Source organism: Centruroides sculpturatus, unplaced genomic scaffold (assembly GCF_000671375.1).
Source record: "Centruroides sculpturatus isolate CEXI.00-Female unplaced genomic scaffold, Cexi_2.0 scaffold80, whole genome shotgun sequence".
NCBI lineage: Eukaryota > Metazoa > Arthropoda > Arachnida > Scorpiones > Buthidae > Centruroides > Centruroides sculpturatus.
This window is the reverse complement of record NW_019384552.1, coordinates 36,951-64,009: the sequence shown is the minus strand read 5'-3', so window position 1 is coordinate 64,009 and position 27,059 is coordinate 36,951. Positions and strand designations below refer to the sequence as shown.

Genomic DNA, 27,059 nt, shown 5'->3' with positions numbered 1-27,059 from the left:
GGAAAAAAAAATCACAATTATTATAAATAGTAGAAAAAAGAAATTAGCATAAAAATTAATTAAAAATAAAAGAAAAATTCCGTAAATAAAGACAATAAAGAAAATAAAATAAATTCTATAAAAAAACAAGTTTTAGATCACAACTTATCATTTTTAGAATCGATACACATAATTCAGTAATTCTTCATATTTTACATACAAAATGAAATAAAAATTTGCTTTTTGTCATTTACTTTCATTCATACTATTAGTTTAAATGAAATAATAATGAAATAAATCAATAAAGATTGAAATAAATTTGTAAAATTAAACTTGGCAAAATCTAAAATATCATCAAAATCTTTCAATATTTATCAATATTTTAACATATATTAGTATGTTTAGAAAAATGCTTATTAATTTGAGATTAACAGAGAATCTCTTGATATCAACTTTTCACCTAAGATTTTATTATATATGTATAAAATAACATATCATAGAATAGTGAAAAAATAATAGATATCTAAATATTTTTATTTTCTAAACTTTTATATAATAACTGAACTTTTAAATTTGTATTTTTTTCCTTTTGTTTGTAAATATGCCAAAATATCTGAATCATAAATATAGATGATCTTGCTGAGATAATTTGTTCTTGAAAAAAAAAACTCGTTAAACTTTCATGATAAGATATTTTGGCATATCTACAAAAAAAATACAAATTTAAAAATTCAGTTATTATGTAAAAGCTTGGAAAATAGAACATTTAGATATCTTGTGTCTATTATTTTTCTACTGTGTGTGGAGGGTGTGTGTTGGATGTGTGTGGGAAAGTTTGTTGTTTTTAAGAAAGGAAAGTTTGTTTTTAAAAAACAGCAGCAATCTCTATATCTACTAAAAATTCACTGCATATTTCAATGGTGATAAATATTATTTTTAACATATGGCAAAACACCTAATTATTTTAATAATCTACATTTTGCACAGTCTATTATAATTATTAAAAACAAATTTAATTTATTCTTTAAAGGAGAATAAAAATAGTGCAGTAAACTAAGATTTTCCATCAAAATTTTATGACTAACATTTTATATAAAGTAGTTTTGAAAATAATGTGCATTGTATTTCATTAAACACTGAAAATATAAGAGAGTTAACAACAGATATAAAATACATATATATTTTATACTATACACACAAAATTTAAGACTTAAATCAGATTATATTTAATTAACTGATCAGACTATCAGCCATATTTCAATTATTAAATATTGTATTTGTCTAGTATAAAAAAATATAACTATTTATATGTATAGACTATATACAAAATATATAAGCTTTTCGCCAAGAGAAAAAGCAGGAAAATGAAAAAAAAACAAGAAAAACACCCAAGCATATTAAAATTTACATAACAGAAACTTTAAATTAATAAAATATATAGAAAATGAAATAAAATGTATCTACAACTTATTGCAATTCTCATATTATATTAATATATCAAAGTTTCTCTAAAATATTAAATTATAAAGTTTTCCTTAAGTTCCAAAAAACTTATTAATAGAGTAGATAAAAATGTCTGATCAATAAGCATATCAACTATGCATTATTACAGAGAATAAAATTTCGGCTTCAAATAAATTATCTATTAAAAATTCCTATAAGATATAACGTAAGTAGAAAAATGAAGGCAATATATATGAATATTATCAAAATCCACTATTAAGAATTAGGAGCAATACAGACGTAAATAAAAATTCCGAACATCGTTAATTATACGTAATTAATCCAATGAATAACAAAGACAGGAAGTTGGAGAATGAAATTTTAAAAAATTGACCGGAACAAAAATGCATTAAGCTGAGTCATGTTATTTTAAGATAACTTAACCAAAATCTACATGATCACAAACATAGAGTTACGTTAAAATCACGATGTTAACTGGCAATGTCAAATCGACTTTTCCTTATTTTTTAAATGTTTTTATGTTGTAATGATTTTCTAAAGATTTTTGTTTACTGAAAATAATGAATTTCGAAACATAAATTTATCTTTAGCATTAAAACATTACTTGAATTTAAATAATAAAATCATTTAGGTGGACAAAAAAAGTTAATTATTTTATATTCATGAATGAAATTAAAGCTTAAAGCTGTAGAAAGATAATTCTTCCGCACCAAGACAAAAGGCTCTAACTCAGGCATGGCCAATATATGGCCCGTCTAATGAATTTATGCGGCCCGCGATTAATCTTTCAATATTAGCTACTCAAGTCCAAATAGCTCGATGAAAAATTCTGACGCCTAAAAAAAAAAAAAAGTCAACGACTCACTGCGTTTAGAGTTAACGCTGCATTACAAATCTCTTAAGTACAGCGTAGAATGTTGATAATGCATGATAATGTGAAAAATGTATCTGTAATCTCTATGTACAATTTAGTCTCTACGGGGTGACACCACAATGAGATCTTGCACCACCTCAAAATCTTCCTAGGGCAGCCTCAGGTTCGGCCCGTGAAAAAGTTTTCTTTCCAATTCGGCCCGGGGGCAAAAACTATTGGCTACCCCTGCTCTAACTCAAAAAAAAAAATTTTAATCAAGTTGCACACTTGGTAGCGTACCACCTCATTGGTATCCTTTGTCGATACCGCCCAATATCTAGTGAAAAACGTTCCGTGATAATTTTCAAGCTAGATATTAGACGTTATCGATAAATGATACCAATTTGGTACGCCATCGAGTGCGCAACTTATTTAAATTTTTTGGAGACAAGATAGCCTTTTGCCTTGGGGCGATAGAATTGTTTTTAACTTAATGAAATGAAGATAATATGAAGCAGCGTATTATTCCAAGATTTTAAATGTTCAACACTCATTCTGAATAATAATTTTATAAACACGATATTTTTCAATTTTAAAAGATGAAACATATAATTAAGTTTTAACCTAAACTCTTAATTAAAAGATTTCTGTTACCTTCTATTATTTTAGTAATTACACATACTTAATAATCTGTAAATATTTCGTATAATTAAAAACTCAAATACAATTACAAAATTTTTATAGTTAAATATTCCTTCCTCCAGTCTCAATGTAATGCACTAGCGATGAGAGCAGAAGAAAAAAAATGTGGATGCTAAATTAGTATTGACATAAACAAATGCAATTCGACTTAGTGCTATTTTAGGTTAAATATGATCCCCATATACAAAAACGCACGATACGACATTAGAGAGGAAATGCTGCACTAAATAATTATTGCTTTATTTATTTATATTTCGTGGAAAACTAGTACGAAAGCATTTATATTGAACGTGCTCGTTACAGAGTTTACGAAAATTAAATTTATAAAGCTTATTCTAGATTCAAATACTAATTACTAATTATAACTATGCTAATTTAAATAAAAATCTAGATGATATATTTGTCGTTTGTATTAATTATTAATTGATTTTACTAACAATTATAATATTACAATTTTTAATATAATTTTAATAAATTACATGAATTTTAACGCTTTTGGGATAGTATCAACCGGGCAACATTAAAATAGAAAAGGAGATACTGGGGAAAAGTTATTTCTCAAAGCCTTTTTATATTTCGAAGGAATCTGGAGTAAGATTCTAAAAACTTTTAATATTTATATAAAAATGATTTATTTATCAAATAAATAAACATTTTTACATCAATATACATATTCATCAGACCTAGAATCACAGTGAACATATTTACAATATTATATTATTTAATATTATTGATGATTTAAGTAGCTGAAATAATTGCGTGCATGATATAATAGAAAAACAGCTGACAGATAATCTACACAGATAAAAATTTAAACTAATGAAACTACAAAAAAATAAATAACTGGTATGATGGCATTTACAGTTTGAAGTTCACCAAAATTAATCTATGCTGGATATGAAAAGCTGGAATATTTAAAATTCAGATCGATTCTACATTAGACAAAAGTGAAAAGGTCCAATTTTCACTAATTATTATTTTATTGAAAATAGCCACAAGATTCGATAATTTAGTCATTAAAAATAATGTTACCGTGGTAGATTTTATAAAAACATCTGCAGCAAATTCTTGAAAAATCATAATGTGACGATATTATTGACTATTATTCCAATAACAATATTGTCGATAATAATCAGTATGTCTAGTTGAATATAATGAACTCCTACTTTGCATTAAAACAATATTAGCAAAGTACGAAATTATTAGAGATGGATCTACATCCTAGAAATGTTGTTAAAGATTTGAAGTTGGGCTAAATGCTTAAGTTGCTCTTAAAACCTTTTGCTAAATATAAAAACAGTTATATAACATCTTTATTTTTGCAATTATTCGAAATGAGTAACATAGTGTCTAACTAAATCGAAGACATCGATATAAAGGATAAAATCGATAATGGAAATAAATGTTAGATGGAAATAACAAAAAGTACTAAAAAATATCAATTAAAAATAATTTTTTAATATCATCTTTCAAAAATATCTACAACTTATTGCAATTCTCATATTATATTAATATANAAATTTTTGAAAAAAATTTTGAGAATTTTATATTAAAAATATTTTAATATAATAATAGTTAAAAATCACTTGAATCACTAAAACAGCTACTTTTTTTCTATTCTCAGATCTTTGTAAAATTTAGCAAGTTCGGTAGAAAACAAAATTTGTACGCATGTACTGTACTTGTGTAATGTACAGATCTTAAGTGAAACAAATCCTAATGTTGCACTTAGTATACGTAAGGTGCAAACAACAAGTTTCAAGAATTACTGTATTTTTTTAAAAATAAATAAAAATATTTATTAAATATTTAGAGTGGATCTCCTTCAAAACAGTCTCTTCGAGATATAATGCATATCTCGAAGAACTATTTCCAGCAATTCCAGCTGGAAACAGTTATGAAACTCGGATTTTGGTATGGCCCTTAGAGTCCTCGCCACATATTTTTGTATGGCTTGCATGTCTTCGAAAGTTCTCTCTTCAGTTTTCAGTTTCGAGAAAACGAAAAAGTCAGAGCTAAATCTGGAGAATACAGAGAATGTTCGGCGAATGGGATGTTGTGTTTGGCCAAATACTGATTCATAGACAGTGCTTTATGACAAAGCGCGATGTCGCGTTGAAAAACCCGTGGTTTGGACTGCTACTTTTGTGACTTTTTTCAGCAGTTTGTAAACTTCTGTGGCCGTTTTTCCTAATTTCATACAAAATTTGAACGTGCCACATTGCTCCATAAGTCCGACATTTTGGAGTGAGACGCTGGCACCACAGATGGTCTCCTTTCTTCCCGCCTCTCTGCATCATACGCGAGCTACTGAAACAACTGGTATACAAACGTCCTAATGTCTACACTATCACTGGATACCTCTACCCGCTAACACTAGTTATTATTCTTGGAACTTATTGATTACACCTTGTATATTCTAGATTTATCAAATTCATTAACTTCACAGTGTTTAAAACTTGCAAAGCTTTTTTCTCCAGGGTCGTTTTAAACACTTTAGAGAACCCAATCCAATTTCTTTAGATGATACAGACATGTATTACTAATATATTTAATCCGTGAGATAGAGCGAAGCTCCCGGCCATGGCAGAGTACATTCCTGCTCTAATGCGGCCCTAATTTTTAACTTAAGATAGAATTTTAGCTGAATATAGTGAATTTATCTTACATAAAAATAACAAAAATAAAAGGAAAGAAAACTTTTTCAAAGCAATTTTTAAAATGTTTAGAACTCAACGCGATCACCCAGTTGGTCAGATTCGAACCCGCCTATCCACACCACCACTGGTAGGCAACTATTGTTCAAAAATAATAATTAAACGTATTATCAGCCATTTAAAAAAGTGTTTTAATGCAGATAAAGTTATAGATTAAATTTAATTTTAAAAATAGTTCTTTAATGTAATATCATCGTTAAAATTATGGAGATGTGTCCTCACTGCAAAATTGTTCTGAAAAAAACATACTTGTGGTTGGTTTTAAGATGTAATCGTTCTTTAACAAAAATCTGTTAATATTTATTCATAATTTACAGTTTTTGTAAAAGAACAAATTTTTACAATGCAAAACTATTTACAATTTTATTCTTTGTAGAAGCAAAATTCATTCTAGATAGTTATATTTTAGTTCTATTTCTTTTATCGCATGAAAGAAATAAGACGAAAGTACACTTTTTGTTAGCTTAAACTCTTACCATTGGTAACATTTATCAAGTTTCTTCTAATTTTTAGTTTTTTAATTTATAAAATTTAAATAGCTGAAGTATAACTGAGCAAATTGAAATATTGTGATATAAGAATACAAATACATCAAAGATTATATCATCTCCTTAGGATGAAATGCTGTTCAGATTTTGATTCAAGATCTATTAGTATTAAGAATTTACCCATAAAGAGAATAAAAAATATTTTTTTGAGTTTTTATTTTATTTGATAAACAATATGTTTGAAAAAAAGACAGCTATATTATGTACTGTACAGTATTGGTAATAACTTAGGTAATATTATGCTCAAATAAAATAGTTGAAAGCTACATAATCTACATAACATATAAAAACTAGCTATATGATATGTTCATCAACACACCTTTATATTTAAACTTTATAAAAATAAAATAACAAATAAAACTCACTTATTAATAAATTTGACTTCATACAACAACTTTTCTAATTATAATTTTAGAAAAGATATCGTTAAATTTCAGTTATTACAAATAATAACATTTTAGTTGTAAAAATAATTCTCAGAAATTATCCAAGACTAAATTACAATTGAAAATGATTATTAACAGGAATATGTACACATTGTATTATATGTATTTTCAATTTCCACTGGATTTTTCATTTACTTTTTTAGAGATAAACAAGAATAATAATTGGATTTGCTGAAGTAACATTCCGGAAATAGAAATTGTATTTTAAGGATTGCATACAATCTTTATTAATGTGAATACTGTAAAGTCTTCCACTAAAAGACAACAGAATCTCACTGTAACATATAACATGAATAATTTCTCCTTTTTAATGTTAAAAATTATCTTGCTATTATCTTTATAAATTTTTTAACAACTATTTTATAAATTTTTCAATTTGCACTGAAGACAAAATATTAAGAAATCAAAACTTCTAAATTCAAAACTAACAAAACAGATAAGTATGATTAAGAAGAAAATATCACATAAGTGAAATAGTTTAGTATATTAATAAATTAAAGTAATAGTAATACCATAATAGATTAGTATAGACTATTTTGAAAAAATTACAATACAGTATTTTTGTATTCTGTATTTCATACTTTTTAATTTGTTTTTACTATTTATACTAACAAATCTAATTTATGTTTTGGATCAGCAAAGGCAAACTTTTCTAATAGTGTATACTAAAATATGCAAATTTAATTTTTAACAAGTAAAACAGCAAAGCCATTTTTGGGTCGAGACTATGTCTCAGAGAGCGCAAGCAACGCATGCATAAATCTCGCACTCACGCCTGTTTATAGAAACAGTCTCATCATTTTGTAATTTTTTTTGACCCGGTTCTCAGTCCCATGACTACCTGCAAGTCTGGTTTATTTTATGTGAGCCTGATTTGGGCACCAAATACTCTGTGCCAAATTGCAACTCCTGACATGTATGCCTTCATACTGCTACAATGTGCAGACATTGACAGCGATGCTATTTTTAGAGACGAGACATAGTCTCATCAAAAATATTTATGACTAAAGCATTAACTTATCCACATTAATTTAATTTAACTATAACAAAAATATAATTTATACACGTTAAAACCAAATTAAACACAATTTTTTTTGTGTCATTTCACTGCTGCTAATATAAATTTTTCTTGCCTTTTTTTTTAATATCTCATCTACAGTATTATATAATATTTCCTTGTTGTAATAATTTTTTAAATGTAGCATAATATAATGAATTATCAGCCATAATATTCCAGAAGAATATATCACAGACTAAAATTTTTGTTTTAAAATAAATTTAAATAAATCACACTGCATTTAGAATTCTGTTTGTTCATTTTAAATTTTGAAAATTTACCTAAACATTTAACGCTATATCATCACAACTTTTCTTTTTTACATTTAATTTACTAAAATATTATAAATAAATATCATCACTTAATTTAAAACTAGAATAGTGGCATGACTGTTTGCTTAATGATGATATACAATTTGAACTTCCATTTTATTATTATAAAATGATAATTTTCAAAACAAAATTTCTAATTCTTGCATAAAATCAAGATGTAAAAAAATTAAAATTTATCAAATTGTATTATATTTAAATAATAATTATATTTATGTTCTCAATACTTAATAATAATTATTATAATTATAGTTAATTTTCATATTAATTATTATTTTTAATTAATTAAGTTACTTAACATAATATACCACTTTATTACTGAGAATAGCATCACAGCATTAATGACCTAAATAACAAATCATAAAATTTTATATTTCTGAACTACAAATATTCTATTTTTATATTTCTTCAGTCATAATTTACTTATTGTTTAAAATATTTGTTTTAATTAAATCCTTGAAGATTTTTTCAATTGTTTCAAATAAATATTTTGTATCATTATTTCCTATTATCAATTAATTTCAACATAAAATAGTAAGAAATCTTTAATCTGTTTTGTTAAAATTATATATTTCTTATCTAATTTTTAAAATTTTCAAGACATCTCATCTATTTTAGAGTAAAATTAATTAACACTAAAAAAATAACTAATTGATAGAATACAAGGAATTAAAATTATCAATTGATTAATCACTTTTTAACCTTGATTCTTAATTAATTGTTCTTTAGAAGCTTCTGATAGCATTATAACGTTGAAATAAAAATAATAATACTCTAAATATGCATTGAGCTTTATCATGCAATTTCATATTACAAGAATATATTTTTATTAAGGTAATTTAAAGATATCTAAATATTTAATTAATATCAACTATATACCTATATATAAAACTGAACCAAACAAATATACTGTATAACTTCATCTAAAACCAATGATAATGATAAATTCCAATATAATTAATAATTTTATTTGTTTATATTCATTTTATATATAAATGAATATGTTACTATATAGTTATACTCATTAAATATTTATGGTTTTCTTCAATAATACATTTCTTTAGTTCCACATTTCATATCTCAGAGCAATTATCTTTTTAATATAAAATTTTAAAATAATTTTTAAATAAAATATCTACAGTAAATTATTTTTTAAACAGAAAAGCATAGTTTTAATAAACAATATAATAGTGAATACAGCAAAATATAAAGAAAAGAAATTAATAAATATACATTTTAATTTCTAAATTAAACTTTATTATAATAGTATTTATAAATCTTTTTTTCATTCTGAAATAAACATTTTAGCTTATAATAATGTCTAAACCCGTTCAAACATTAAATCAAACTTGAGATTGTAAGCATGCCTTTTCATTTGGACACACAGCATGACTAATCTACCACATACTGAATACAAATAGCTAAATCATGTTCACTTTGTTATTTAAAAAAAACAATATTTCCTTTGGTTTAACTTTATAAGTATAAATTGTAATCTAGAACTTATGAAAATAATGTGTTTTTAATAAAATATTTACTATAAAATTATTTATATTCTAAAGAGTTTAAAAATATTATTGAGTTAATTAATTATTCACAAAATTTAAGTAATGTTTAATGTTTAAAATTATTAAATTAAATAGAAACTATTCATTTTAATACAATTACATTTGTTACTTATTCAGAATTATTATTTAATTATTATGCATTTTATATTCCAGAAACTCTCACCTGGAGATAGAGGAAAACAGAAATTCTCCCTGGTAAAATGAAAATTAGCATAAGGACTACGGGGAAGAAGAAGACTAGTATGACGAGTATGTCTATTTTCTGAAAAGGTGTTAAAAGACAGGAAATCCTCAATATTAAATAATTATATATAAAGGTTATTGAAGAGAATTCAGTATTTGTTAACTACTACAATTTAATCTAAAATTTTGTTAATACTAATATTTATGAAAATTAATTGTTAATAATTAAAAACTTCCACAAATTAATTAATTCTACATTATTAAAAGAAAATATTGTATTTTATTATAAATACTACAGAAAATGCTCACTCCAAATATTTAGAAATGGCTTTGTGATATATATCACAAAACAAATGAAACAATTACAAAATTAATCCAATATCTTAAAATTTATTCTAAAAATCTAACTTCAAATAAAGTATGAATTAAATAAAATCTAATATAAATCATTTTAAATCCAATATTACTATTAAATATTTATATGATTCGTACTTATTAATGTTTGTATAATTTATATATTATTTGATTTAAAGTTTAGAAACCTATTCAGATCTAATTCTACAAATTTCTTACATTATTTTACATATATATGTATATATATATAACTGCTGAGAAACTGATATATAATTACATCAGTTACCAGTATTTGTAAATTCTATTGTAAGTGATTTTTACTGAATTATTTTATATAAACATATGTATAATATTTCTTCATCTATCTATACTCATATCAAAGAAATTCTATAAATTCGACACAAAATAATCATAAAAATTTAAAGTTGATATTTTGTCAAAACATATTTATTAAAGTGGACATTTTGTCATATATTCAGATATTTGAATTTTTTTATGATTATAGTTTAATCAGATAACTAGAAACATTTTCAGGAAATAAAATAATCATATTTTTTCATGAAATACAGTAACCTGATTCTCAAATTATGTAAATAAATTTAATCCCATAAATTCTGCATTTGTGTAGAATTTGTAATTATAAATAACTAAACAATCATACTAACAACTATAAAAATACTGTCTGTCTTGTGTAATGAAATAATTTTTTACTTATAAATATAATTTTATAAAAGTGTATAAACAACAATAAATATGTAAATAATAATCACCAAGTTCTTTTAATGAATATGTTTTAAAATATATTTTTACATAAAAGTAATAAAAAAATAAGCACTTCAAATCAAACCTTTTTACAAAGTTTGATCTGAAGTGGCTTACATTTATCTATGGCCTATTTTCAGAAACAAATGCAGGGGGAAAAAAAACAAATTTTTTGGCATATGTCCTTGTGGATGTCAATGATATTTGGTACATTTTGCCCCAAGTGGGTCTGACTGAATCTGTAATAGGTAGCAAATAGGCACTCTTAGTGCGTACATGGAGGAAAGGGTTTAAAGACCAAAAAATGTTTTATTTTTATTTTTTTAAGCTATTTACAGTAAAATTCAATAAATGTGGTTTATGGTATACTACAATACAGAATTAATGTTACTATATTTCATTGTAAATCCTGACACGGCACTTTTTTTCACTGTGGGTCAACTCAGAACCAGAGGCATTACTGGTATGTTCTCATTTGGAAAAAGATTCTTCATTGTTCCCATTATCTTCATCACCTGAATCATCTTTCCACAAAGCATTTTCTTCACTTCTGCCCAAGGCATTGTTAATTGAGCATTTCTTGACCAACTACAGATTCATTCACTTGATCTCATACAGTTTTGATCCACCTTGCAATAATTAAGACAGAGACCTCCTGAATTTTTCCTGGAGTATATGATGTGTCTCTTCCAGCCACATCTCATACTCCTTTGTCACATTGATGATTTATTAATACTAATGTCGAGTGGCTGAAACAACAGTGCCAATCCCTGGGATCATTGCTAGTTTGGTCTTTTGCTTGGTCAAACTTCTTTTTTTCTTTGTCAGTAATGTGCCCTCTGAATACACATAACACAAGTATTGCTGGAAGCCCAAGGCAAGATCCAGGATGGCAGCCAATCTACCATCAATTGTTCTGTCATCAATATCTTCTCTTGCACTCAGATGACTCCTGATAGGAATCTGTCTGTCTTTTTCCTTTGGTACATTTTTCCTCTGAATATAAAATACAGAATTAACTTCTGTTTTTCTGTTGTCATGGCTAGCATGACTGTGATCTAATGTTTCTCATAATCAGTAGTCTTTATTCTGATTTCTTTTTTGCCAGTGTCATTTACTGTAAAATTCCTTGGCATATTGAACCAAGTTGGAGTGTCATTGGTATTGCCAATCTGTCCCATCAAAAAGTTCCTTTCTCAAAGATCAATCGTGTATCTCTGGAAATCCACAAGCTTACTCTCAAAGTCTGCTGGAAGTTTTTGTGCAATGGAATTGTATTGTCTTAGTGAAATTTTTGTCACTTCATCAATTTGTCTACCCAACTTCTGCTTGGTATTTTACAGGAAATACCCATAGGTTAGACAACTTCATGTGATTTAAGGCTAATTCTGACACTTGTCACACACAAACCATCATTATGCATTTGCCAAACTTGCTCTGTCACTCCTTCCTCCAGACCTGGATGACAGACTTTTTTTGGCTTTATAATTTGATTTAGATTTCAATAATGCCAGCTTTGACTTCCTCTATCCATAAATTTGACTTTCATCAAATCCAAATTGTTGTATAGCTGTCCTCTTTCCAATTTTTTCCACAGCAAATATGATTTTTTTCTTGTATTTAGCCATGTAAGAAAAACACATTTGTTTTCTGCTAAATCTATCTAAGAGTTGAAAAAATTAAAATGTGGGAATTTGCATTTGATGGCACCATTACATCTAGACTGCAAAAGTAATCACAAGTACACCATATTCAGGTACAGTTTATAATAGTCTACTTTTATACACACTATTTTTCTGAAAGCATGGTCTAAAAGCAACCATGTAAGTTATATACAGTAAAAACTTACTTTTGTGTAAATACAGTATTATAAAAAAATTTTTACATCTAAAATATTTGACATTGGGATTTAAATTCAGAAATTTGACTAAGATCAACAGAATCAGATTGCTTAGAATGAATTGTTAATTTATGCAATTAACAGGTGTAATAATTTCTATAATAGAAATGTTAATTTAATGTCCAATAATACTGGTCCCATTGATATTGATAGTGACATTATTGAAGAATGTCTTAATAGAAATAAATTTATACAATAGGAACAATCTTTATTTAAAGATATTGTCAATACTATGGGTTCTTAAGATGAACAATCTTCATTTAAAGATGAAGATTTATCAGAAAAAGAATTCAGGAAGCTCAGTCTGGTCTTAGTTTACAAATGTTTTTTGTTTACAGTGGTCTTCTAGTGGTCTTTGCACTATATATGTTTCTGTATGCGTGTTGGTGTGTATCACATACACCAATGTACTGGTACATTACATGTTACACTGAATCCAGGAATGCTGCTCATTTCACAAAATAGCAAAAATTTGCATAATTTATTAAATCCGCACATAAACTGCTAATTTCATAAATTAGGCAAATTTTCTGTTGAATTCACAAAATAAGCTAATTTTGAATAGTTTATTTCGTGAAATTTGCATTTTATATTTTCCAGTAAGATAGCAATATTTATTTTGCTCTTTAAATTATGAGTTAGAAAATGTTAGGCAAGGATTTATTATTATTATTTAATTAATGATATTTTATAACTTATTTCTTAATGAAGTTTGTCTATATAAAGAAATTTACATATTTTAGGTCACATTAAACCATTCAATATCATTCCATTTTTATATATTAATTCATATTTCCAGATTTGATAGCAAAATAACAAAGTAGAATTATAATATAGTTTAAACAGTTTCAATCAATGCTATTTTATTGCTTTTTAATTTTATATTAATGTAAAAAAGTAATGAGTTTACAATGATTGCATCTAATGTCTTAACAAATCAAACTGCTCTTCAAAAACTGCTTTGTAATATTCAATGAAAGATTTGTAAAGCTCATCTTTCATTGAACAGAATATTGTATGACAAAAAATACCACAAGAGACACTGGTGCACAAGAATACTGGTGACAAAAGTAAAATGTAATAAAATTACTTTAAAATATGAAATCAATATATATCAAAATACAAAATTTACTGAAATAATTTCAGTAAATTTTGGATATCTAAGAAGCTGTATGGAAAAAACTAAACAGCATCACAAAAGAAAATTTGTAAGGCATACAGAAATTACTAGAACTTGCAAAAATTTGTATAAATCACAGAAGAGTGTATTTTGAAGTCTGATACTAAACTGAATCATTTCTACCGAAATATTTTCTTTTAAAAATTTAGTCACCAAACTTAGCAGACCTACCTTGTATCTGTTATGGCATTTATTAGTTCTATTTAAACAAAACTAAATTTAAAATTATCAAAACAATAAAAAAGTCAATAAACAATATAAAATAGAATTATTTTTAATGTACTAAATAACATTATGCATGTATTTATATAAATAATATAAATAGATATGTATATAATATTCATTTATTTATTTATACTATTATTCATTTAAAAATTTCATGTTTTCTTTTAATGTGAAAAGAATAACAATAAAAAAACTTAAAAATAAATAAACAAATAACTATATCTAAATAGTTATGAGTTATGAGAGATATGCTATTATTAATACCACTTTAAATTTAATTCTATATTTATAAAATATTAATAGGCATTAATGATTTACCTTTTGTTTGTTGTGGAGAAGAAACACTCTCCATCTCTTCTGATTTAGTCATGGAAGTCAGAAATTTTGTATTTTCTGTTAACTGATGAGAAGATGCTAGTGGTATTACTAAAAAAATTAATTATTTTTAACTGATATTTTTCATTACACAAATTAAGTAAAAATCATTAAATTATATTTATATAAAATTCAATTAATAAGAACTGATTCCATCAAAAATACAAATATCATTTGATTATGTATTTTTGGAAAGCAGTTAAAAAACATAATAAAAAATAAATATTGTAAGAATAGAAAAGTATACTGTGGAATAAAAATACCCATAAATATCATAAATAATTTTACTCTTGAACAGGCATAATGGTAAGTAAAGTGACTTATTTTTAAGTACATATTCCAAATATAAATTACTGATAAATATTAGATCATCTAGTAAATAAATAATTTTAATTGAAAAGTTGAAGATTAAATTTATTAATATATACTCTTAAATTGTTATAAAACTCTTAAAATTACAATATATATTTTAAGATGTGTTCATATTATAAATCCTTAAAAGGAAAAAAAAATCACAATTATTATAAATAGTAGAAAAAAGAAATTAGCATAAAAATTAATTAAAAATAAAAGAAAAATTCCGTAAATAAAGACAATAAAGAAAATAAAATAAATTCTATAAAAAAACAAGTTTTAGATCACAACTTATCATTTTTAGAATCGATACACATAATTCAGTAATTCTTCATATTTTACATACAAAATGAAATAAAAATTTGCTTTTTGTCATTTACTTTCATTCATACTATTAGTTTGAATGAAATAATAATGAAATAAATCAATAAAGATTGAAATAAATTTGTAAAATTAAACTTGGCAAAATCTAAAATATCATCAAAATCTTTCAATATTTATCAATATTTTAACATATATTAGTATGTTTAGAAAAATGCTTATTAATTTGAGATTAACAGAGAATCTCTTGATATCAACTTTTCACCTAAGATTTTATTATATATGTATAAAATAACATATCATAGAATAGTGAAAAAATAATAGATATCTAAATATTTTTATTTTCTAAACTTTTATATAATAACTGAACTTTTAAATTTGTATTTTTTTCCTTTTGTTTGTAAATATGCCAAAATATCTGAATCATAAATATAGATGATCTTGCTGAGATAATTTGTTCTTGAAAAAAAAAACTCGTTAAACTTTCATGATAAGATATTTTGGCATATCTACAAAAAAAATACAAATTTAAAAATTCAGTTATTATGTAAAAGCTTGGAAAATAGAACATTTAGATATCTTGTGTCTATTATTTTTCTACTGTGTGTGGAGGGTGTGTGTTGGATGTGTGTGGGAAAGTTTGTTGTTTTTAAGAAAGGAAAGTTTGTTTTTAAAAAACAGCAGCAATCTCTATATCTACTAAAAATTCACTGCATATTTCAATGGTGATAAATATTATTTTTAACATATGGCAAAACACCTAATTATTTTAATAATCTACATTTTGCACAGTCTATTATAATTATTAAAAACAAATTTAATTTATTCTTTAAAGGAGAATAAAAATAGTGCAGTAAACTAAGATTTTCCATCAAAATTTTATGACTAACATTTTATATAAAGTAGTTTTGAAAATAATGTGCATTGTATTTCATTAAACACTGAAAATATAAGAGAGTTAACAACAGATATAAAATACATATATATTTTATACTATACACACAAAATTTAAGACTTAAATCAGATTATATTTAATTAACTGATCAGACTATCAGCCATATTTCAATTATTAAATATTGTATTTGTCTAGTATAAAAAAATATAACTATTTATATGTATAGACTATATACAAAATATATAAGCTTTTCGCCAAGAGAAAAAGCAGGAAAATGAAAAAAAAACAAGAAAAACACCCAAGCATATTAAAATTTACATAACAGAAACTTTAAATTAATAAAATATATAGAAAATGAAATAAAATGTATCTACAACTTATTGCAATTCTCATATTATATTAATATATCAAAGTTTCTCTAAAATATTAAATTATGAAGTTTTCCTTAAGTTCCAAAAAACTTATTAATAGAGTAGATAAAAATGTCTGATCAATAAGCATATCAACTATGCATTATTACAGAGAATAAAATTTCGGCTTCAAATAAATTATCTATTAAAAATTCCTATAAGATATAACGTAAGTAGAAAAATGAAGGCAATATATATGAATATTATCAAAATCCACTATTAAGAATTAGGAGCAATACAGACGTAAATAAAAATTCCGAACATCGTTAATTATACGTAATTAATCCAATGAATAACAAAGACAGGAAGTTGGAGAATGAAATTTTAAAAAATTGACCGGAACAAAAATGCATTAAGCTGAGTCATGTTATTTTAAGATAACTTAACCAAAATCTACATGATCACAAACATAGAGTTACGTTAAAATCACGATGTTAACTGGCAATGTCAAATCGACTTTTCCTTATTTTTTAAATGTTTTTATGTTGTAATGATTTTCTAAAGATTTTTGTTTACTGAAAATAATGAATTTCGAAACAAAAATTTATCTTTAGCATTAAAACATTACTTGAATTTAAATAATAAAATCATTTAGGTGGACAAAAAAAGTTAATTATTTTATATTCATGAATGAAATTAAAGCTTAAAGCTGTAGAAAGATAATTCTTCCGCACCAAGACAAAAGGCTCTAACTCAGGCATGGCCAATATACGGCCCGTCTAATGAATTTATGCGGCCCGCGATTAATCTTTCAATATTAGCTACTCAAGTCCAAATAGCTCGATGAAAAATTCTGACGCCTAAAAAAAAAAAAAAGTCAACGACTCACTGCGTTTAGAGTTAACGCTGCATTACAAATCTCTTAAGTACAGCGTAGAATGTTGATAATGCATGATAATGTGAAAAATGTATCTGTAATCTCTATGTACAATTTAGTCTCTACGGGGTGACACCACAATGAGATCTTGCACCACCTCAAAATCTTCCTAGGGCAGCCTCAGGTTCGGCCCGTGAAAAAGTTTTCTTTCCAATTCGGCCCGGGGGCAAAAACTATTGGCTACCCCTGCTCTAACTCAAAAAAAAAAAATTTAAATCAAGTTGCACACTTGGTAGCGTACCACCTCATTGGTATCCTTTGTCGATACCGCCCAATATCTAGTGAAAAACGTTCCGTGATAATTTTCAAGCTAGATATTAGACGTTATCGATAAATGATACCAATTTGGTACGCCATCGAGTGCGCAACTTATTTAAATTTTTTGGAGACAAGATAGCCTTTTGCCTTGGGGCGATAGAATTGTTTTTAACTTAATGAAATGAAGATAATATGAAGCAGCGTATTATTCCAAGATTTTAAATGTTCAACACTCATTCTGAATAATAATTTTATAAACACGATATTTTTCAATTTTAAAAGATGAAACATATAATTAAGTTTTAACCTAAACTCTTAATTAAAAGATTTCTGTTACCTTCTATTATTTTAGTAATTACACATACTTAATAATCTGTAAATATTTCGTATAATTAAAAACTCAAATACAATTACAAAATTTTTATAGTTAAATATTCCTTCCTCCAGTCTCAATGTAATGCACTAGCGATGAGAGCAGAAGAAAAAAAATGTGGATGCTAAATTAGTATTGACATAAACAAATGCAATTCGACTTAGTGCTATTTTAGGTTAAATATGATCCCCATATACAAAAACGCACGATACGACATTAGAGAGGAAATGCTGCACTAAATAATTATTGCTTTATTTATTTATATTTCGTGGAAAACTAGTACGAAAGCATTTATATTGAACGTGCTCGTTACAGAGTTTACGAAAATTAAATTTATAAAGCTTATTCTAGATTCAAATACTAATTACTAATTATAACTATGCTAATTTAAATAAAAATCTAGACGATATATTTGTCGTTTGTATTAATTATTAATTGATTTTACTAACAATTATAATATTACAATTTTTAATATAATTTTAATAAATTACATGAATTTTAACGCTTTTGGGATACTATCAACCGGTCAACATTAAAATAGAAAAGGAGATACTGGGGAAAAGTTATTTCTCAAAGCCTTTTTATATTTCGAAGGAATCTGGAGTAAGATTCTAAAAACTTTTAATATTTATATAAAAATGATTTATTTATCAAATAAATAAACATTTTTACATCAATATACATATTCATCAGACCTAGAATCACAGTGAACATATTTACAATATTATATTATTTAATATTATTGATGATTTAAGTAGCTGAAATAATTGCGTGCATGATATAATAGAAAAACAGCTGACAGATAATCTACACAGATAAAAATTTAAACTAATGAAACTACAAAAAAATAAATAACTGGTATGATGGCATTTACAGTTTGAAGTTCACCAAAATTAATCTATGCTGGATATGAAAAGCTGGAATATTTAAAATTCAGATCGATTCTACATTAGACAAAAGTGAAAAGGTCCAATTTTCACTAATTATTATTTTATTGAAAATAGCCACAAGATTCGATAATTTAGTCATTAAAAATAATGTTACCGTGGTAGATTTTATAAAAACATCTGCAGCAAATTCTTGAAAAATCATAATGTGACGATATTATTGACTATTATTCCAATAACAATATTGTCGATAATAATCAGTATGTCTAGTTGAATATAATGAACTCCTACTTTGCATTAAAACAATATTAGCAAAGTACGAAATTATTAGAGATGGATCTACATCCTAGAAATGTTGTTAAAGATTTGAAGTTGGGCTAAATGCTTAAGTTGCTCTTAAAACCTTTTGCTAAATATAAAAACAGTTATATAACATCTTTATTTTTGCAATTATTCGAAATGAGTAACATAGTGTCTAACTAAATCGAAGACATCGATATAAAGGATAAAATCGATAATGGAAATAAATGTTAGATGGAAATAACAAAAAGTACTAAAAAATATCAATTAAAAATAATTTTTTAATATCATCTTTCAAAAAGTTAGGAAATCGATAAATTAAAACACTGATTATTTTTTAACATACAAAATACTTCGACTTCAATATAATTATTCTATAAGCAATATACAGTATAAAAAAGCAATAATAAATCGATTAAAGATTATTATTTAGTATTTTAAAAAAATAATATAGATTTATACTAAGATGATCGTTTATATTTATTTATGAAAAAATTGGTTTAATCTATTTTTTAATAAATAAATATAAACGATGAAATAATTAAAAATATTTGTTTTTATTATAAAATATACTCTAATATTCATGTAATAGAACTGCAATTGACAATGATCGACAATGAAAGCATATGTTGGAATGAAAATAGATGTAAAATGTAATTTGAAATCATTATGATAAGAAATACTAATAATCAGCACTAAGAAATTATGACAATAATATAATTTATATAAATATTACGTTCTTAACTGATTAAATGCAAAACGTAAGCTGCTGGCGGTCGATTAAACTTTTTATCGGCATATTTTTTTCGGCATTTAATTGCAAAATTATATATATATATATATATAAATATCTATATATATATATATATAAGCTAATCTCTCTTAAAATTTTGCCGATCATAGTTTCTCACAAAGGTTGACAAGATAGATTTTTCCAACAAATTTATGGATATAACAAGATATTTCAACTTACATCAAAAGTTATTAGTTAAATATCAATTATTTTATAATTGAAATAAACAGATAAAAGAAGACATCAAAAATCAACTATTACATTTCTTTTAAAATCGAAAATACAGCGAGTTGCATTAAATGCATCAATTTTCTTTTCTTTCTTTAGTTGCTAAATACTTGCAGTTTTTTAACTGCTAAATACTGTACTTGCAAATTTGAACACTATATGCGCGATTCAATAGTGAATGACACACGTAGTCTCCTACAGTTATGCTAAGTTTAATTATAATTGTTTATTTTCTTGGCGACAGGAATCACGCATGCCACGTTGTCAGGTTCACTTTTATATTGTTGCTATTGTAACATCTGTTGTTTATACTGTGTCGTATGCAAATAATACACATGTATTTTTATATCTCCTTATCTCTAATTTTCCCTAAGATGTCCTCGTGAGAAATGCAAGATCAGTTATGTAATTAAAGTCAGTAGTCCATAACTTTCGGAAATTTTAACTTTATCTGTTCCAATTTCAAATATTGTACAAACTATATGAATACACATTTAGTTTGTAATTAAATGTGTATTCATATAGCATTATCTATTTTTACACGATTAACACTTTTCATCAAATAGTAATCAGCATTCATATATATTTTTGATTCTAGATCTATCACACAGTTTCTTCCGTTGGTCTTTCATACTGGCATTCATTTTAACTAACTTATATTTTGCGGCACAGTTATATTTAGTTAAATAATCTAATGCAATTCGTGTTCTTAATGCTGCATTTGTTTTTAAAAGAAATTTAATTTTATCAACTTCTGATGTACGTTAAATTTACTTACTTTATAGGCCTACGTACGTTAAGCATTCTGTTGCTATTTAATTTTGTTAAGTTCTGTTGCTATAAAAATAATTAAAATCTTAACTTCAATCTTAATATAAATTATTTATATTAAACAATATTTATTTAGTAAATGTAGAAATCGATATTTTAAACAGATTACAAAAAAATCAGTTTAGTAAGCAGAACAGATTATATAATCTATAAATTTTTTGATCAATTATTTAAAATTTTAACGTTTTATCTTTATTTTCTAAATAAGTAATTTTTTGAAACATTTTCCTGTTCTTAATATACTAAAAAATTAATATTTTTTAGTATATTAAATACTAAAAAAATATTAATTTTTATTTTTAGTTTTACATATTCTTTTTTTGATTGTTTTAGAATCTCATTTAATCTTTATCTTTTTAAATGAACAAAAAAAATTCATAATTTTGATATCAACATCAGATACATTATTCATATCCTTCACAATGCTGATTTGTCATTTGTCATTATACACAGTAATATATAAAAACTTAAAAATATGCTTCAAAACTGATAGCTTTTGGGTAATCTTTTAATTTCTATTCGGATTCTAAAAACGGTTATCATCTTTTCTCTATCATCATGTATGTGCAATTTATGTAAAATAAGACAAAGCATTTGAGAAACACTGCTGATATATTTGAAGCACTTTTTATGTTTGAAATTTTTACATAAAAATTGCTACAAACCATTTGTACGATACAATTATCAATAAATATTTTTCTCCTTTTATAAATTTTTTGCTTATTTATGTCATTTTCCTTTTAGTACTAAAATAGTCGAATTACAAATTACTAAAGTGGTTTTAAAATTTCCACTACAGTACAGTACTTTCCTTAAAATTAATGTGAAAATTTTAAGGAAAAGTACTGTACGATTTTGATCGTTTTATTTTTCTGATTCTGCTTGGAATTAATATATAAATTTTTAAACACTTTAAATATATATATATATATATATACGATGTTTAACCAAGATTTAAAAGCAATATAAAAGTAAAATAATTAATTTAATATTCATTTCCAAAACTTAATGTGAAAATTCGGAAAAAGCGTAATTCGTATTCCTCACAGCCTCTTGCGTCATCGTCGTGTTTGTTTACTGCAATACATATTTGTCACTATACAGGTGATCTTACATCATTGCAAATCACGTGGTTATAACAGCTGTTCCACAGACTATTGTCAGTTGATATCAGATTTTTTCTTTATTGTCACTCTCTTATTCCTTCGTCATTTCTTTTTCGTTATTATAATATTAATTAGATATAATCGACAATAAAATGTTTTTTAATAAAAAATATATTATTGCTAAATATTGATATTACGCTTTGGCCGTTCATTTTGCTTTGCACCATAGTATACCAAACAAGCAAACGTATATTTGAGATGAGAAAAGAAAATATACACAAAATAAAGGAATTTGGAATTAAAATTACGAGCATAAGTGAAGAAAATAGCTATTTAGGCCTAGATACTTTTGACTAATAAAATTTTTAAAAAATATTTTATTAATATTGACTACTACTAAAATAGCCTACTAGCAAATATGCCCGGGCAAAAAAGTGAGAACAACAAACATTAAAATGAAAACTATTAGGAGTTTGGTTATTTCAGTCTGCCATTGTCACCTTTATCACAAAATAATAATTAAATTATAAGAAAAAAAATGTAACAAAAAACNTAAAAATGAAGAATCATTTAAAAAAAAATGTAACAAAAAACAAACGAACAAAAACGACAAAAAGTTAATTTGAAGGGAAAAAAATTCAAATCAATCTTATTTAAATTCACTTAACAAAAATAAAAACAAATGAACAATCAGATTTCCAAGTTAACGGACCAAAGATTTACGCTAGGTACCCTAGTAAACCCAGATTACATGTTTTCTGCTAGCTAATAATGTGATATTACTTGGATGGTACTGAATTAGTCGTGTAGACAGGAATTGATATGTTTCGACAAAAAACAGTTGTTGACTTCCGTCTGCATGAGAAGCTAATTAGAAATATCATATTTTTTCTATGTTAACTCTAGCATTACCATTCACAGCCAAATATCGGATGATAATCGGCCGATCGATCAAATTTCGAGAAAAATGGATCAAATATTCAAACTCGGCGCCCTAGAAACTCCAGCTCTCCTCTCAGAAAAATTTTGTTGCACTCTTTGGTAACTTTTGTATTAAATAATTTTCCTATTCAAATGCCTCTGTCCCACTGGTCAGACAAAAGGATGGACCTGTTGTGGGCATAGCTTGTAGATAATTCGACCAAAAGTAGTCTTGGCCTTCTCCCAGATGAGAGGATGGTCCCCTGAAAAGTTTCATTGCATTTTCTCAAACCACGTCCAAATATATAGAAAAACAAACTTTCTGTTATGAAATACATAAAGATGAAAGTACTGTATATTGTATTTGCCAAAGAGACTTTGAATAATATGAAATTATTAATTCTGGCTCAATATTAGAATTTATTAAGTACCCCACTTAAACATCTCCATAGTAGTATAATTGTTTAATTCACAAATAAATAATCTTAATTTTATTCATTTATAGCTTCTATTTCATAGTTACTTGATTGTTTAATAAACTTAAAATGCACATTGATAATAACTAATAAAACTATTTTTTTAAATGTTACTATAAGACTAATAATATATTCTCGATTTTAAATAAGCTTTAAAATAGTTTAATATTAAATATCCATAATTAAAATTAGCTTTAACCTATGAATTAATGTAATTTGTTAATATATCATTTTATGCTGCATATAAAACATTGTGTGTCAGAAAACTGGAAAATTGATATTTGTGATCAATAAATGAAATGTCAAACATGTGCACCTCTATCAAAGGCATAAGATTCAAATTCATTTTCAATGGACAATTTTTCATATGAAAATAAGAATTTAATTTTATTCATTTATATTTTTCATTAAGTTCCAAATCACTGTATTAATAATTATAAGCTTTGTATTTATCAAATGCTCAAATTAAATCTACTGAAGTCACAAATGATTTATTATAACCAGTTGAAGAAGATCTTGTTTTTTTAAAGCAGTTTAATAAAAATTAAACATTTTTTTCAGTTTATTTTTTTCTAAAAAATTTTTTATGAATTATATTTTTATCTTATTTATTTTTTGTAGCATTAAAAAAATATTTATTTTATGCAAGTCTTAAATTTTATTTTTAAAAATAATTATATAATGATAAATAAGTAGTAAAAAATTCTACAAATTATATTAATCATTTGTTCTGTAATTGTTCATTACAAAATATTTTATAACTATTTTGTTCAATGTTTTATATTTGCTTAGTAATAAATTATGAGAATATATTGGAGATGAAAAAAAATCTTTAAAAACCTTTAATTTCATAATAAATTTAATTTCAGTATTCTGTAATAAGATATCAAAAGATATCAAAAGAACCAAAATTATTATAAAAAACAGCAATTACATTATTTTTGAAAAATACAAATATACTTATAACTATAAAGCATTTCAGCTCAATAGTCATACCAGATGTCTTATGGAATTGTAATAGTAAGTACAAAATCTTTTCTAAAATATTAAAATGGAATAACTCCAATCCTTCTTGATCAAGTGTTCAATATTATTTTTCTCCTTATTTCTTAATTTTTTTTTTAAATTTAAGAGTAAAATCATAAAAAAGCATTAGCATAAAATTTGTAATGTAATTCTTATGGGAAATAAGAATTATTATAATGTTTGGCTACTAAAATTAATTTAATTTCTGATTAAAATCTCCTGTTTTCAATATGAAAGGGAAACACATTACTGTAATCATTTGAAGATTGTAAGCCAAATAATACATTTTATTTAAAAATAATATTTTTACCATGAACTATTTTTAAAAGACATTATTTGGGAATAAGATATTATCAGAAATAAAATTAACTTGAAAAAATAAAGCTTTTCAATTATTTTAAACATTGAACGTATATACATTCCAAAATAAAAGCATATCCATTAATAATTCAAAATATACATTCGGCATTTATATATTTTTCAATAAAATGCCTTTACATCTTTTTATATATGAATGCCAAAGATTAGTAATTAACTACTGCCCATCTCTAATGTAATTAAACTACATAGTTAACTACTGTACTAGGTCCAAATACTGTTCTGATATAGTTAAATAGTAGCTTAATTACTAAATTTTTAGATTCAACTAGAGAAATTGCAGTATTTGAAATTTTTATATTGCTAGTTTATAAAAGTTAAATTTAAACAAAAACAATCAATTAGGTTTTACCAAATAAATGCAGAAGAAAATACATTATGTAAGTATACTTTTATTTTGTTTACTTGCATTGAGTTACAACTTATTACTCTACTTTTTAAATTAAAATAGTTGGCAAGAATTTGCATGTAAAATCAGAAATTTAGAAAATAGTAATGGTTTGAGTATTACATAACTATTGGCATGTAAAGAATGATTTTTAGAATACAACACTAGCCTTGCCAATAGTGGAACATCTGTTTTCCTTGCCAGCAATCATTGAGAGCTTGATGGAGCCAGGGATAGAATGGGCCCATATAGCCTTTTTTTTGAATAAATGAAATAACTACAATGTTTTCTTATTAATAAAAAGTAATTTTAAATTATTTTATTTTTTCTTAGTAAAAATAACATTAATTTATACAAATAGGAATTACTATGAGTCTGGGAAAAAAATCCCAAGCTCCCCTCTTGACAACTCTGCTTGTGGAGACAAGTTTCAAAACATACAAGCAGTTCTCAACCCATGTTCCCTGAAACATAGATATTCTGCAAATTTGTCTTGCATGTTCAATGGAAAAAAATTCTTTTTTGAGTTTTTATACAAGTTTATTCCAATGTAATACAATATATTATTCTATTCATAGACAGATACATATTTGCTATTTTATTCAATACAATAAAGTTTATTAATTCATTGCTTTATTGTTTCATGAGAATAGTAAACATTGAATTGCTTTTTGATTTTCAAATACATTGATGCTAATGATCTATATAATAAAACATATATGAATGGCCTCAGAAAGATGGAGAATCACTGACTTAGATGATGAAGAATATTGGATGAAAATCTGAAAAACTTTGCATTCTGAGAAAGCAGTTAAAAATATATATGTTACAGTCAAAACCCGTTTTTAGTTAGAACGCGTTTTAACTAGTTGAAACTAGTTTATACTGAATGTCTTTGTTAAAACCCGTTTTGTCTAGTTAAAACTAGTTTTAACTCAAATTCATTTTTGACTAGCAGTAAATTCTAGTTTTAACTAGACAAAACCGGTTTTGTCTAGTTAATTTACTGCTGTACATGTTTTGACTTTAGATAAAACTAGTTTTAACTTTTAACATTAGTTAAAACTAATTTTAGCTACATAAATATGTTTGGGGGAAATAAAGTTATGTATAGTGATTCGGCGGAAGATGCCTAACATTTTGCTTATGAAGAAAATTACAGCGCTAATTTGAGTTTAGGAGCCCTCTAATGAAAATATCATATTCTGGAGTATGTCTTTCAAATAAAAGTTTGGAGTTTATTTTAAAAAATTCTATACTGTGTTTGCAATGACGACTTTTTCATTGTCTGGCATTTTAAGCCTCTCACCCCAAGTATCTGGGTGAGATGCCAAATGCCATTAGGGTAAGATAACAAATATAATTGCTTAAAATTAATTTTTGAATTTCTTAACCGAATTTTATTTATTGCATATGTAGTACAAAGTACTTCGTAGTAAGTATAACAGCACAGTATAAGTATTGTTAAGTTTCCGCCAGTTCTAACGTGTTCTATATCAAGCTGAAAGCTTTTTTCAGTCCAAAAACTTTTTTGAGAAGTCCTTATATAATTTCTATGCATATCCTGCAATAAAACGAGAAAACAAAAGTTTATT

The 27,059-nt window shown here is 25.1% G+C and overlaps 1 protein-coding gene across 1 annotated transcript in view; it reads right to left on the bottom strand.

Annotated features, from left to right (window-relative positions):
- The window catches only part of LOC111623712 (oxysterol-binding protein-related protein 8-like), a 186,583-nt gene that overhangs the window by 137,828 nt on the left and 21,696 nt on the right, over nt 1-27,059 (bottom strand). Inside the window, exons 3-4 of the mRNA XM_023366398.1 lie at nt 14,586-14,693; nt 9,827-9,925 (exon numbers count right to left, since the gene is read on the bottom strand). Of these exons, the coding sequence (XP_023222166.1) occupies nt 9,827-9,925; nt 14,586-14,693 (207 nt within the window). The remainder of the gene's footprint in view (nt 1-9,826; nt 9,926-14,585; nt 14,694-27,059) is intronic.